A 16,340-nucleotide genomic window follows, 5' to 3' on the forward strand; every position below is an offset into this window, starting at 1 on the left:
GCACTCGCAGCGCTCCACGAAGGCCAGCATGGGGAGGGGAAGCAGACAGCACGGGAACATGCACGGGCAAAGCTGGACACAAGGTGTATGTGGGCTAGCCCTGGGCACAGTCTGGTCCCTGACACACAGTTCAGGCACCTCGGGGCCTGGCAGGCCAGAGCCCTGGCATCTCTTGGCTCGCTGCATCAGTTAGGAAAGTAGAAACATTGCTTGAGCCCCGGCACCTCTTTCCTTACAAATTAAGCCCTGCTGACACGCCACCAGCAGTCTTGTCACTGGTGCATTTACCCCACCCAGAGCCGGTGGAGTGACGAAGCAGCACGGACAGCAAGAAACCAGCAACACGCCAGTCCCTGAGGCCACTCTCCCACGTGTGCAGCCCCTTTCCTAGCTGATTGACCATATCCCTGTCTGCCAGTCGGGACCCGCTGGGCTGCCGGGGCAGCTCCTATGCCCTAATCCCCATACCTCCGCGGCCACGGCAGCCTCTTGACGTTGGGTTGGGCAGCTGTTCTCTGCCAGGACAATGCATGGCTCTTCTGTGAACTCTCCGATCCCTGCCACGCTGCCCGCTGGCCAGAACCAGCCGCATCATTCGAGGCTACCTCTGCCCTGCCCGAGCGTGCGTCTGGTCACGAGTGCTGTGACGCACAGGGAGAAGGCTTAGCCCACCCCTCTCAGGGCTCTGCCGTGCCCAAGTGGGGCCCACCTGTCGAATGCATGGTCAGGAGGAGGCAGCATGGGTGGGTTCCCCAGGGGTCTGGCACCCCTTTCCGTGTCCATTTGCCTTTGGCCATCGTTCCCCCAGGGACTGTCACAGGCCTCACCGCTCAGCTTCGCAGTGGATCTGAAATCAGTAACATGCAGCCTCAGTCTGTTCTAAGTGTAACAGGCTTTATTCCCCTCCTCCACCCCCCCGGGGCCTGGCGTGAGCTGGTCAAACAGCATGCACTGCAATCGCCTCTGCCAGGATTCTCGGCCCAACACCAGGACCTGGTACCCAGGGCTCAGTTCTGCCTCAGGAATTTGCAGACCTTCCGATGCTCCCACAAGTCCCTCTCACTCCAAGCTGACCCCCCTCGAACCCCCAAACCTTGTATAGCCCAAAGTAACAGTAACGCAGCGCGTCTTCCCAAGAATCTAAACTTGCTCACACTAAGCAAAAGGACGTGGAAGAGAACATGTAATAAAGTTCCACCTAGGAACACCTGTCCTAATCGTAGGATGAAATAAAGTGTCGGTGGGGGGAGGGGCGGAAAGGGCGAGAGGAGAAACCACCGTGAAGGAAGCCAATGAAGGAAGAAACATTTAAAAATGAAGCCACACCGGCTGAGAGGAACGAGAAGGCCACTGGGAGCTGACAGCTCCACACAGGGTTTTAACATTTAAAATTAAGCATCTCTCTTCCCTTCTCCTGTGCCCGTGAGCGGAGGGTCCAGTGCTTTCAGTGCTGGCCCTGGAGCTCAGCATCACAGCGGTTCAGGGGCAGCGTGCTTCTCCCGCTGCCTTACGATCTCTGCCGACAGCGACCCCGGGGCAGGGTGTGAAAGGCTAGGCTGACGGGAAGCAGCCACAGCTGGCCCTATCGAAGGGCTGTGAGCCAGGAGCTGAGTCCGTCTCTCTCTAGCTCTGGAGAGACAAGGGTATCTGAGGCAGAGCAGTGCTGGGGAAAGGCAAGGGGAGCTGGGGAGCTCCTGCCGGGTAACCCCCAGGCTGCAGGCCTTGTGCAAGGCCTAAAGAAGGTCCTGGGCCTGCCGAGGTACAGCCCGGGGTTAGGAAGAGGCAGCTGGTCCAAACCCCCCTTGCCAGTGATGAGAGGCCATTACAGACTGCAGTCTGCCCCAGTGAGCAGGGGCTAGATGACGACTGGCAGTAGCCACTGAGGCAAGATGGAGTTTAGGGGGTTGGGGGGTTCCCTGGGAGGGGAGACCCAGACTGTGGGTTACTGCTGGGGGAGAACCCCGAAGTAAGAGGCACCAGGGTCCGGGAGGGACTTGGGGGCCTGAGGCAGGTGAGCCACCGGGCTGCAGAGGGCGCTCTGGGCTGGAATCGAGCTAATTCCCAGGATCACCAGCAGGAGGCGCCACGTCGGTGCGTCATGGCATCGTTACAGTGGGCCAATGCCATCAGCACTCCTTGGCTGAAGTCCCCACGGGACGGGACGACAAGGCCAGCTGACTGCACCGCAAGGCCCTTGGGCAGTGTGGAGGCAGGCCTGGATTTGGCACCGAGATTGCGTTGGTCAGTGGGTCTCCGCCTGATGACGGCTGGCTGAGGCAGACCGAGGACTTGAACCCCTGGTCCTACAGCTCGGGCGAGTGCCCTACCCAGCTGGCACCCTGCCATCTGCGTCTGGCTAGGCGTTGTGCCCTTTCCACCGCTCTCCAGGCCTTTGCCACCTCAGGGCCAGACTATTGTGACGTGCTCTATGTGGGGCTTCCCCTTAGCACCGGTCAGAGGCGGGCGCGGTGCAGAGCACAGTGTCTGCAGACTGAGTGGGGCGTCTCGCTGGGCGCAGAACCCCCGGGCTTTGGGATCCACACTGGCTGCTCGTTGGTCTCTGGGCCGGGGGTTCACAGTGTCTGTTACGGTCCATAAAGCCCTAACTGGCCTGGGGAGCCCTAACCTGCCTGGGGCTGGCCTCTCTGAGGGACCCCCTCTCTGCCCAGGCCACATTGCCTCAGCGGGGGCACCTGAGCCGGCTCCCCCTCCTTCTCAATGAGGGGTGGCTGGCAGGGCCCTCTCTGTGAGGGGTGTGAGACTGGGATGTTCGCCCCCCCGCCGTGGTGCTCGGAGAGGGCTGAGTGAGCGATTGTATTCTTGTAGCACCTTGGAGCCCTGGCCATGGACCCAGACCCCCCGGTGCTCACTGCTGCACAAACACTGAGCAGAAAGATGGTCCCTGCCCAAATTGCTTACAGTACAGGGCCGGATCCCACAGGCGGAGACAGACAGACTGCTGACGGGGGGCTACAAAGGGACAACACTGCTCAGCACGACGGGCAGCGTTCTCAGCGCAGCAGCCTAACTGGGATCAAGTTTTTTTTCTGCTTCCCATAATAATGAAGAGGTAAAAGGAGTTTCTATAGGTGGCTGGCTGGCTGAGATCCTGCTGGCGTGATTGCTTCAGCGCCGCTGGGATCCCACAGGGTTCGTGATGTTCGAGACCTAGAGCCCTTGCAGGGCATCTTTTTATTACATTTTAAATCTGAATAAATAAAATGAAACCTCGTGGGAGGGGAGATCAAGCAGTGCCTCCGCATTGGCACCACGCTGCTCCCGAGCATTCAGTTATTCAAACGCGTAGTAAATAGGTGACTTTTTTCCACAGTGTCTGCTCTCTCCCTGAAATCTGCAATGATAGTACACACAGAGGATGGGAGCTCGTCAGAAACGTCTCATTCCCCTCTCCGCTGTCTGGAATGCATCGTGTTTGATCAGCAGAGCTATTGTTGTGCCTGAAGCCTGTCTGGTGCATCTGCAGAATTTTCTGACTGCGTTTGGATTCCCTTCAGAAATGCTGCCCTGGTCTGAACCTCACTGCATCAGCTGTTCAGAACAGGAACCAGTCAGGCCATTCCTTTGGTACACTGGGCGTAGAAAGATGGAGCGCATCAGGTCTGCATAAGCTTGGGACAAGCGGAGCCTGGGACGTTTCCTGACAGGGTATCTGATCTTGGGTTTGACTGTGCTGCACCCCAGTCTTCAGGCAGCTCTGAGGTGGTGGGGGCGTGAGAAGCTTTCCTCCCATACCCCATCAGCACGGTTCCCAGAACTGCAGCTCCGCAATTCAGACATTCTGAGGCATGCAAGGGCCATGGTGTCCTCTAGTCCAGTGCTACTCAAAGTGGTGGTCCGTTGACTGGTGCTGGTCTGCGAGCCATCGGCTGCCGGTCTGCGCGCACACTGGGGAGAAAAAAATTGCTGGTCCCCCACCTCTGATAGCTTGAGAAGCACTGGGCTAGTCCGACCTCCTGCATAGCACAGGCCCGAGAATGTCGCCCAGGGGCTCCTGCCTTGGGCCCAGAACCTGCAGCTGACCTAGACAGTATTTTAGAAGGACATCCAGCCTGGATTTAAAGGCTTCCAGGGATGGATCCCTGAGTGATCCGGTCTAATGGGTAATTACCATCGCCATTCAGACTTCCAGTTTAAAGCTGTCAAATTACAACTTCCAGCCACTGATCTTATTCCACCCTTGGCTGCTAGATTTAGGAGCCCTCTCTATTAGAAATCTTCTCCCCAGAAAAGTACTTCTAAATCATGATCAAGTCACCTCATGAACTTCTCTTTGATAAACTAAATAGGCTGAAGTCCTTCAGTCTCAGACTAAAGAAGGTTTTTCAGACCTGAATCATTCTGAAATCCTCCCAATTTTGCAACATCCATTGAGAAATGTAGACACCAGAACAGGACATAGTGTCCTGGTCTGGTCTCACCAATGCCATATGTCACAGGGTGCCTCGCTGCCTAGCCTGTTTCTCTGGTCTCTCAGTCACAAACACATCCAGGCTGTTTTCCCTCTCAACACGTGAACCGTTATTCCTCAGTTCTCCAGCAAACACAACATGACACAGGTATACCACCGCAGCAGGAGCCTTCCACACAGCTCACCCTCTGAGCTCCTCCCCCTGCTTCCTGTTCTTCCCAGTTCTGGCCAATTGTATCAATAGCCTAGGAACTACCACCCAGGTTCTCATAATCCTCCGACAGAAAGTGTTTAATTGCTCCCAGCTGAGCCTGCAGCCACGTCCGTGGTCAGCATGCTGCTGCTAGCATGCTGTCACCTCATCGGCCTTTCTCCTCTGCCTCAGGTCTCTTCTGTTCAGACATCCAAGGATCATGTTATCACTTTCTTTCTACAGTGGTGCCCTAAGAGCACAGCAATCCTCTAAATCCATTTTAGTATCCCTGCTTTTCAGGATACAATTCCCAATCCTGTATGTGTGATCCCCAGCCTTTGTTTCTAGATGTAGGACCTTGTAGTTAGCTGTGTTAAAATGCATGTTGATTGCACTCAGCTTACCAACCAGTTCAGATCACTCAAGGGACAGGTCCTTGTCCTTATTTACCACTCCACCAATTTTTGTGTCATCCGCAAACTTTATCAGCAATGACTTTGTTCTCTTTCAGATTATCAATAAAAATATTGAATAATATTGAGTTGAGAAGCAGTCCCTGGGAGACTCACTAGAAACACCCTCAACCCACTGATGATTCCTCATTAACAATTTTGTTTTGAGCTCTATCAGTTAGCCAGTTTTTAAATGACTTAATATGTACCATGCTTATTTTGTGTGGTGCTAATTTTTAACCAGAATGTTGCGCAGTCTGAAGTCAAGTGCCTCAGAGATATCAAATTATGTTAAACCAACACATTTGCCTATATGAACCAAACTTGTAATCTCACCGAGAAACAGTGTCAAGTTGATTTGACAAGACCTATTTTCCATAAAACCACATCGACATCCTTTAATTCTTTTTATAGAGGTGTGGTAGCACTTCCACATTAGGGTTGGTTTCAGTATTTAATTTAAAACAGGTGTCCTACCTCTGTGTTTAAAAATGAAATCCAGCTTTAATATAAGCACCACTGCATCTCCATCATATAGTATCCCTCCCCTGCTTTTAAGAGACGATAGGTGCCTCTGAGTAGCAAGTGATGTTTGCTAACTCAGACATGCCAAAAAACTGTTAATTGTGGGTCAAATTCAGAAAGCGCACACACAAGGCCCATGGATTGTGTAAAGCAAACTGAACTCATTACAATATGGGTGGTAGTGTTACCTGGGTGAATCTAAAGTGGCGGGAAGAACATAACTTTACATTGTTTGGGAATTTTTTTTACAGATATGATGTGATCTTGTAACTCAAGATGATAACATGATCCATATGTACAAAGAGTGATGCTGGCAGGTTCAGCCTTGAGAAAGGATCAGAAGCCACTGCCATCTTGCACTTGTGGAAAAGATGAAGAAGACAACATCATGCACCTCAGAGCTTTCTGAAGAGATGGAGTCACCACCAGACCAAGCAGCATAGGGACGCACTGAGATGAAAACTAGACAACATGTTTCAAAACCTTAGTGTAGACCAGGTGTAAATAAATCTCTCACCTCTCCATCATCTGGCCACATGTCTGCCTCAGTTTCCCCTCTTCCAGGTGGCAGCTTGCCATCTCATCTGGTGAAGAGCAGAGGGTTTGCTTTCTGCCTCACACTAGTGTCCTCCCTCTTCTGATGAGAAATGAAACCAAGACAGTCCCCAAAAATACAGCCCTCCTTCCCTGTTGGTGCAGGGCCAGGCATCAGTTTCACGTTAACCCTACTGGTGCAGGGAAGACTCCACCCCAGCTCTAGGTTAGCGGTTTCTTCAGTCTCTCTTCAGGCTTGGTAGTTCTCAGTCTGCCCCAGGCCACAGCTTTCACCCCATTAGTAACGAGTCTGCACCACCCCCAGAGCTGCTCCCTCACCCCTCCTCGACTTGAAGCTCCAGTCCTATAGTGGGCTCTGCATCTTCAGGCAGCGCTGTCCTGACGCTCTGTCCTCAGGGCCATTTCTGACAAAGCTTTTCCAGCTTCCCAATTATAGCAGCTCTCTGCAAGGTTTGTGTAGCCCCAGCTCTAGGCTCTTCCTCAGCTGCCTTTCATGTGCTACACTTTCACTTCCTTTCCTCATGTCCTCAGGTCCCTCCCAACCATCAGCTGCTTTTCCATGGCAAGTACAAGCAACTCTTCTTATACAACGGTTCTCTGGGTCATATGACCCTGGGATCACATCTCCCATAATTCCCTGGCTTTAAAAGACTGACCCTAGTGAGCCCCAAACTAATGGTGCCCATTCCTAAAGGCCCAGCTTATTCCACTACAAAGGGCAAGTTGGATTTTAACTCATGTTAGCTGGTCAAAGTCAAACCTAGCCTCTGCCCTGGGGTTCCCCTTTGCAGTGTGTGGGAATTGTACAGTACCCTTCAAATAGTTACAAACCCTCTCAAGGGGACTCACTGTGTTTTAGAAGCCAGGCAGAACAGCGGTGTGTCTATGTAGCTAGGCCTTGCATATTGTTAGAACACAGTTATTTGGACATCCCTCTGCCTGTGTGGTACCTTCCTGGTATGCTGTGTGAAGAGCAAAAGACACAACAACCTTATGCTAAAAGCCAGCCTCACTAGGGTTTGGAAATGTGTTAGCACAGTCCCAAAGCACACACCTTCACGAGCGCTGCATCACATTCAACAATCTGAGGTGAATACATGTGTGGAACTTTCCTTGTTAAGTGATGTCCGAGCGCTCTGTCATTGCTCCAGCTGTGTTCAGATTGTGAAAGTAACCAGTCAGATGTTGTTAGGCTTTTATTATATGATAATGATATCGCCTGAACATGGGAGAGAAATGTTAGTTACAATATCCTGGCTGTTCAGACCTCCTCAGGTTATGCTTTTATATGCCTTGAGGGAATCTGATGGAATAGCTGAGATAGCAATCTGCCCATTGTCCTACAAGCTTTGTTACATACACAGGCAAGCACCCCAGTGTTAAATGCTGTAGTTATGGTCCTGTAACAACAGTGTCAGCAGCATGGTATGATAATAGTACAAGCAGGTATTGATTAATATTAGAGCTCGGGATATAATGACAACAATTATCTGTCAAACACTTAAGATGTCACAAAATCCATCAAATAGCATGGTCAGTGAATATATGAGAGAGTATATTACTAGTTCTATAAACTGGGTGAATAAAGAAACAAAAATAGCCATCAGCTAGTTATTCAAAAATATTCTGAAATTTGAATCAATTCTTCCAAGAGTTTCCTTCTCTGAACTCGAAACACAATTACTCATAAGCGTCATGTGACTTACTCCTAAGTAGGTCATTGCCTCGAGGTATGCCAGGACCTGCCACGTTAGGAACTGACATCAACTGCACTCGTGGCTCCCAGGCCTGAGAAACAAGCAGGAACAAGAAAGGGCAGATGAGAGTGCCCTGATGCCATCACGGTGTAGGCAGAGGGACGTACAGCTCCCCACAATGGAGAGGTGTAGGGCATACTCCAGAACTGGGATTGCTCATTGCCCAGCTACATCATGGGGATAGTGAAAAAACAGTGAAAACCAAGCAAGTCACAGCACTAGAACTCAGCAATGAGGTCCTCCGCACATCTGCCCTGTAAAGGTATTCACAGAGGACCGGCTCGCCCCTCCGAGCCTCGCCCCAGCCTGCAGGAGGCACAGTGTAAGTAGGGCCACCCCAAATTAAGCTGGGGTTGTCTGAGAAGCTCTTCAGTGAGACTCAAGGTACGTTTGTGTCCTTTTTTGCACCCTCCAGTCCGAGCGCCTTTGCCTTGACAGCTGGAGGGCCTGGGCAGGGCGCGGCAAATGTTGTAGGGGAGGTTAGTGCAGGGCCTTGGGAAATAGCAGATGGAGGTGTCCTGTTGGATACAGGCCAGTGTTGTGCCCCTGCCAGGGCCTTGCTAGCTCCATCCCAGAAGGCTGAGGGTATGAGCACAGTGCTCTCAGTCAGCAGAGAGCAACACAGAGGGTGGGATCCAGGCAGGTTCTTCGTGACCTAAGCCCCAGATTGAGGCCCCTAAATCTCAGGTTTCGGTGCCTATGTCCCACTTTTGGCTCCACTGGGATCCTCAAAACTCCTTGTAGGTGCCTAAATTCCCTTGGTGCCCATGTTCCTGCCTCTGAGCACTCTGCTGCCTCCCTCCAGGAACCTGGTGCCCATCTCCTACCTACGCCCCAGAGCCATTCACAAACCGAGGGACGACAGGCGCTTGGCTGCCACAGGCTGGTAGGCATGCTCAGGGGCCCTCTACCAAACATCCCTGCAGCCTGCACCGAGGCATCTGTCTCCAAGAGAGGGGCAGGGCTTACCACACAGCCCGTGCCTCAGCAGCTCCCATTGGTTAGGTTCGGCAGCTCCCTGCCTAGTCTGCTGGCGTTTGTGGATTGCATGGTAAGGTGCCAGCTCTCTTGTGCATTGTGTCGGGAGCCCGGGTGCCTGACTCAGGCTTTGTGGATTGCAGGGGTGGTCCTGTGATTTTTCTAGGTTAAAAGGTAAGAGTTGCATGACCATGCCAAAGGCCCTGTGAGGATTCTACCCATACTGCCCAGCAGCTGACGTTCTAGCATGGTTAGGAACCAATGCACTAGAATTGGTGGAGACCCATCTCTTAGGTAGGGTAGCCAGGTGTCTGTTTTTTGCCTGGAACACCCCATCAAAAAGGGACCCTGGTGGCTCTGGTCAGCACCACTGACCAGGACGTTAAAAGCCCAGTTGGCGCGAGGCTGGCAGGCTCCCTACCTGGCTCTGCGTGGCTTCCGGGAGCGGACGACATGGCCCTCCGGCTCCTAGGCGTAGGGGCAGCTGTGGGGGCTCCGCACGCTGACCCCTCCCCGAGCACCAGCTCCACAGCTCGCATTGGCCAGGAATCCATTTAGCTTGCTAAGTTAGGTATTTTGCATTTTATCTTTTCGTCACCAGTTCTGACTTTTATGCCTCATTACTTATAATCACTCAGCATCTATCTTGCTGTAGTTACATGGAAAAGATGAAGCTATTCCATCATGTGCACTTACCGCGGCCCTCCACAGGTCAGCAGCAGCATTTGAACCAAGCACTTGAGCCAGAGCCAGAGCCAGAGCCAGAGCCTTGCCACACGAGCCATCGGAGGCATTCAAGCAAGTGATGGCATTGGCAGGCTGTTATTCTCACTCTGCACCAGCCCGCACGAAGGACATAACACACGAGGTTGAATGGTGGGGATAGGGAATCCTGGTCTCTGTTCCTGGCTCAGGGAGGTGGTGTGGGGTCTACTGGCTAGAGCAGTAACCTGAGAAGTAGGAACTCCTGGCTGGTGTTTGTTCCTTGATGCTTTGCATGTCCCCGTTGCTCACCCGTCTGTGGGTTTCGAAGCAGCTTGCGAAGGTGGACATGCCGGACTAACACCGTTTTATAGGTTGCATCGCAAAGCACCTAGATGTGGCCTTTCCTTCTGGGCATTGCTGTGATTAAGTGGACAGGACTGAGCTCTGCTGTGTTAGAGGCCTGACTTCTAGTCCCAGTTTTGCCAGAAGTGACCTTGTGTAACCTCTCACGTCCCCCCGGCGAGAGGGGAGGGAGGACACTTGCCGGCCTCTGAATGCTTTGACTTATTTTTCCACTAACCTTATTCTTGGGAGCAGCTGCACTGTTTTTGCCCAAAGTTAGAAACCTAAATTGAGTCTGAGGCTGAGAGGAACATGGATAATCTCAGCACTAATCGTTGCCGTGTGGCACATTTATAAGCAGAGCTGGCTGAAGTTTTCTGAATTCTGTTTCTTAATGTAATTTTTTGGGTCAAAATTTTGCATTTTGACTCCCCAAAAAGGCATAGATTTTTCAAACATTTTCATGAAAAATCCGTCCCATTTTTAATCAGCTATATAGATGGCTAAAAAATCAAATTTCAAAACATGATTGGAAAATAGTGTTAAAGTGTCAAATGCCAATGAAAAAAAGGAACAACTAACCCTTGGCCTAGCGATTGGCCTCTGGAGCCTTGGCCTGGATCCAGCCTTACAGGCCGAGCCGCCGCGTGATGCTCTGCCTGGGGAGTATTGCACTTCTCCGAGGTGTGTCTCATATGGAATTCGCGGCACTCGCTGCTGCACATCAGCTAACCACAGGCAGAGCCGTAGTGATGACGCCTATCGTGAAGGTCGCCTAATGTTTCACGTTATAGCCCTGATTTGGAAAACGAAGACAGCTGGACAGCACAAATTGCACCCTCCCTTTGCCCCCATTTGTCAGGAGGATCCTGCATGTTGGGGGATTGCCAGCTGGAGAAAGGGAGGCAGTGTTTGCATCGGCACCCTTCCTCTGGGCTTCGGCCAGGGAGGTGGTGCTTTATGTCCCACAAGGTGCTTGGTAGGAGCCTGTCACTGGAGGTTGAATCTGTATCGATCTGAGTCGCTAAAGCTGGGCTGGAGAGGCAGAGCAAGCCCCCAGCAGAAGAGCGGTGGATACACAGCTAGCCATGGGCGGCCATCGAAATGAGCTGGGCCCTGCCCCTACGCTCACACCTGCCCCTCTGGATTGTCCAGTGTGCCGCGACCTTGCAGCCAGCATTGGGGCCCTGTGCCAGGGCAGGGCAGGGTGTCTCACAGTGACTGGCACCGCACTGGGAGCAGCAGGAGAGGCGAGCACGCCCTAACGACCGCCAGCTGGCGTTTGTTAGGAGGCAGACAAGTAAAGCAGGGCAATACATGCCCTCCACGTGCAACCCAGCATGCCGCGGTGCACTCTGGAGCGATCCTGTGTGGCCGGGGGGAGGGAAGGGGCACCATCGGCCTTTCCCACCCTTGTGCGCCAGCTCAGCAGAGGGCAGAGCATGGCTGGACAGTAGCCCTCATGGGGTGAAGCATGGCCTGCAGGACTCGCCGGCACAGGGGAGCAAGCGACTGGCAAGTGCCTCGCTCTGCCTTGCCCATACTGCAGGCCCCAGCCCAGGTGGGAGACCAGCCTCCCCGACAGGTGGGTCGGGAATGAGCAGATCCTTGGCACGGCTTCCCTCCCCCTTCTGGCCATCACCGCTGAGATGGAAAGGCCTGGCCTGCCCCCAGGGGCAAGGGGGAGCCAGGCACCGAATGGTGACCATCTGAGGCCCTGGTGGAGTCCCGCGCCCTTGCGCTGACTCCACCACTGGGCCCCGGGTTCATGGCCCTAACCACTGGCAAGCGGGTTCCTGTGCAGCCTCAGGCTGCAGTTTTAAGGCCGGATTCCATGAAAACCCGTCTGATTTCTATGAACGTGTGAACAAAACCATGGAGCCTCCAGAAGGCCTTTCTGGGAGGACTCACGCAGCCCAGACCCCAGCTGCCGTCTGTTAACTGGAGCCTAGCGTCTGCTCTAAGCATTGCTCCTGTGCGGCTCTGGGTTCGCTCCCTCAGCCCCTGGCCAGGCCAGCCCATGACTCTGGGGCAGAGCGCAGAGATGGTTCTGTGGCATGAGGGGTGGGGGGTGGGGGGATGTCTGAACAAGGGGAAAACCCACACAGGAGTTCTCGTTTCCTAACGTGCAGTAGTGAAAGGGTCCCCGTTACTGAGCTCACTGGATACTGCAGGGAAATCAGTGGTTGAGCACCACAAAACTAACTAAAAAAACAGTACAGAAATTACAAGAGGATGGACAGCAACTAATGTTGCTGAGGAGAGCTTTTAAAACAGGCTGAAATCTTGGCCTAGTCTAGCAAAGTCTGCCAGACACTAAAAATCATAAACTGAATAGAGACACTGGATTTATGGCTTGTTATAACAATCTGTAACCCACTAACAACACCTCCCCAAGCTGCTCCCCTGCCTTCTTTTCCTCCCTCTGACTGGAGGGGTGCTAAGGGGTGACTTTCCCTGGAACAGTCCCTTGAATTATGTGTTTACTTATGCTAAACAATTTGTTCTGCCTTGTCTTTAGCTGTGACATTTTGAGTTACTTTCCCAGATCTGAAGAAGAGCTCTGTGTGGCTCGAAAGCGTCTCTCTCTCTCTCACCAAGACAAGTTGGTCCAATAAAAGATATTACCTCCCCCTCCTTATCTTACTTATAAAACCTCTGTATTTATGGAGCAGCAGCTGAAAGTGTAGGGGAAAAAATGGCATCATCATATGGGACTTCATGATGGACTTTTTATGGTGTCCATAGTAAAATATCCTGGGAGTTTCTGCAAATTAGGTATAATAATTTTCTAACATCATTAATATTGCACATCTATTGCATATGGGATCATTCAGTATTAGCCCTGATGCTGACAGGGAGTAATGAATTGATCAATGAACTAAACATTACACGTTGCCTAGCTGCAAGTTATTTTGACCTCATTACATTTGTTTTATGCAAACAGAATACAATCCCAACCAGTGAGCTGTATCCTTGGAACTTTAAAAGGGCCCATTTCCCAAAGCTAAAAATAATTATGAGCGAAATTGCACAGGAGGAAAAATTTAAACAGAGAAGTGAGAACAAAAAGTGAGACTTTAAACAGCTTTAAAAAACATTTTACTAGATGCCCCAAAAGCCACAATTCTTCAGTGATGGAAAAAAGTCTACTTTGGTTAAAAAAAATCTTGGTTAAGAGAAGGTGTAAAAGCAACAAGAATGAAAAAGAAATCGTCATAATAACAACGGAAAAAAGGGAGGTTTTGACCGGGGTCCCAGGGAGCGACACTGAGGTCACTCAATTAGGGTGAACTGCAAGGAATGGGGTAGACAATCCCCAAACGCTGGTGGATATTCCAATACTTAGATTCACCAAGCCAGCACAAGACAGCTTCTATGATACCTCCCTGGTTCCCCAGAAGCCAACAACACAGTTCCCTTAAAGCAACCCAGCCTCAGGCCTCCACCCAGACACCCAAGTCAAATACGATCAGGATTACGGAAAATCTTATTCATCATAGAAGAAAGTTCTACCAATCCCAAAGGATCAGACACGTAACCTCCCGGTTAATGAATAATTCTGATTTTACCCAAATACACGCTTACAGCCAATTCTTATTAACTAAACTAAAATGTATTAAAAAAGAAAAGAGAGAGAGTATTGGTTAAAAGATCAGTATCCAGACAGACATGAGTACAGTTCTGAGATCAGATTCATAGCGGAGATGGTTAACTTTATAGTTGCAAAGAGTTCTTTCAGAATTAGCCCATAGGTTATAGTCCAATGTTCATATTCAGGGTGATCCAGATTAGGACTGGAGATCTCAGTCTTGTGATTTAAGCTTCCCCTGCATGAAGCATGAAGCAGATCTGAGAGAAAAGGATCAGGTCCCAAGAGTCTTTTATACAATTCCAGGCCTTCTCTTGCCAGCTCTGAGTCCTTAGGCGAACAATAGGCAATCATGGAGACTTTGAAGTAGACCGATTTCCTAAGCATCACTGGTAACTAGCTACACAGATTAACACAAGGCAATTGCCTGTTTTCCGCCATTCGTAGGTGATTTGCTGTACGTTTCAAAGAGAGATGAATACAGTGATATCACTATGTGTACAGTTCATTTAAATGTTAAGATGTCCTTTTGATCTCTGAATTAACAGAATGCAGGATAGACAGGGACTGCTGGATTACATTGTTAACCTCTAATAATATATATGTAAACACACAAAAATACAAACATTATCTACCAATATGTCCCTAAAGGATGAGTCTGGGTCAATTAGCCTGCTTACTGCTGCTTAACCCTTTCTGGCCATGCGTCACAGAGGTAAATGGCAATGAGTATAAAACAGAAGTTAAGGAATACAGGCAATCCCCCTCCCAAAATCCACAAAGGAATACAAGCTTCAGAGTTGGTAGGTTAGGCCTGGGGCCAATGTAGTAATAGTTTTTGACAATTTTGAAGTAATTTGGACATGGGGGGCCTGAATTGTAACATCCTAAAAATACCAGAAATCCAAAGGTCTTCTAACTTTTTTTGCCACTTTGCAGGGGGGAAAAAACAAACAAACAAAAGGAATGAAAGGAAGATTTGCTGAACTCATCTGAAATCTAGTGCACAGGAACAAAGAATATACTCTAACTTTAAAAGTGAGTACAATTTTAAATAATGTCCGCATGGGTCAGCAACTCAGAGGAGCATAATATAGAGTGCCTAGGGTGCCAAATGACTGCAGGAGATGAAATTTTCTTTGAAAAAAATGTTTCTAGCCCTTTTCCTTTCGGGGAGATGTATCAAAATTTGACCCACTCACTAAGGAGGCTTGTCAATGGAAAAGGAGGATTTAGAGGCTGAGTTTGTTGACTATCTCATGTTGGCTACAACTGAGTTAACTACCCAGAGTTACATACCATGAAGTTGATTATATTGTAGGGGCTCTATTTTCCTTGCCTGTGAAGAGGGGGAATTTGGGGACTGGGTTGAGTGTAAACCTTAATGAGAACCTCTAGGTTTATTTTCCTGCTTTTTGCCTGGGTCCTCTTTAGCTGGAGGATCAAAGTCTCTCATATTTTTGCTTACATTGAAGCCTAGTGTGACGTTATCTGATTAAACTATGACCATGTAGATCATTGTTGCTGCCACTGTTATATAATTGCAACAAATCTTGTACAAAATGTGGCATGTAAGGTGTCTGTGGAAAGGTTATGACTCGCTGAATATGATTATGCTATCTGTATGCATGTATCATATTTGTATCTGACATTATGAATATTGACTCTATACCTGTATTTCTAATGTGTTTGCTTCTAGGGGAAACACCAGCAAGATATTTAGCCTGCAAATTGTGAAGGAATTATTCAGGGGGGAGGGATAGCTCAGTGGTTTGAGCATTGGCCTGCTAAACCCAGTGTTGTGAGTTCAATCCTTGAGGGGGCCATTTAGGGATCTGGGGCAAAAATTGGGGACTGGTCCTGCTTTGAGCAGGGGGTTGGACTAGATGATCTCCTGAGGTCCCTTCCAACCCTGATATTCTATGATTCTAAGTTAAGTGTCTCATCAAAAGGACACTTAACTCACAATGAAAGATGCCCATCTACACTGAATGGACTGTCCTGTGAACGTTCTGTCTGGGGTATAGGTAATGGCTTCTTCTGTAAGTGGAATGATGCAGGGACATGTGACTCCAAACTCCATCTTTTATCTGTAATTTTCCAATAGCTGTGTTGAGGGCTTTGTTTGAAACAATGGGTTTCCCTCCACATGGCAGAAGATATAAAAGGCCCTGGAAACATCTCCATTTTGCCTCTTTCCTGCTCAAACCTCAGGACTATGGACTTACACCAATGGGAGCATTCTAACCAAGGGACCAAGGTCCTTCCAATGATTTGGAAGCAACCAGAGACTTGACTTAAGCCAGCAATTTATTCCATCATTGCTACAAGCCTGAACCAAGAACTTTGCAATTATTGTATGTGTTTGATTCCTTTAACCAATTTTAACTCTCATCTTTCTTTCTTTCTTTCTTTCTTTCTTTCTTTCTTTCTTTCTTTCTTTCTTTCTTAATAAACCTTTCATTTTAGATACTAAAAGATTGGCAACAGCGTGATTATTGGGTAAGATCTGAGTTGTATATTGACCTGGGTGTGTGGCTGGTCCTTTGGGATCAGGAGAACCTTTTATTTGATTAAATTGGTTTTAAAGACCCACTCATCTTTAAGTCTAGTGTTTTTGGTGGTGATACAAGGACTGGAATACCTAAGGAAACTGCTTTTCTGACATCTTGTTAGCCAGTGTGATGATACAGAAGTTTACTTTTGTTGCTGGTTTGGTATATCTTATGGAAGAATACCCACAAGTTTTGGGGTATGTCTGCCCTATTTCTCAGCAGCTTGTCCTGAAATTGGTATTCTCAGTTGTGACCCA

General features: G+C 49.7%; 1 protein-coding gene across 1 annotated transcript in view; it reads left to right on the forward strand.

Moving 5' to 3' along the window:
* SLX9 (SLX9 ribosome biogenesis factor) overlaps window positions 1-7,714 on the forward strand; it is a 153,248-nt gene extending 145,534 nt beyond the window's left edge. The window contains exon 6 of the mRNA XM_043525204.1: window positions 5,851-7,714. Within this exon, the coding sequence (XP_043381139.1) occupies window positions 5,851-5,869 (19 nt within the window). The 3' untranslated portion in view covers window positions 5,870-7,714. The remainder of the gene's footprint in view (window positions 1-5,850) is intronic.
* Window positions 7,715-16,340: the final 8,626 nt, after the last annotated feature.

Source organism: Chelonia mydas, chromosome 11 (assembly GCF_015237465.2).
Source record: "Chelonia mydas isolate rCheMyd1 chromosome 11, rCheMyd1.pri.v2, whole genome shotgun sequence".
NCBI classification, from domain to species: domain Eukaryota; kingdom Metazoa; phylum Chordata; order Testudines; family Cheloniidae; genus Chelonia; species Chelonia mydas.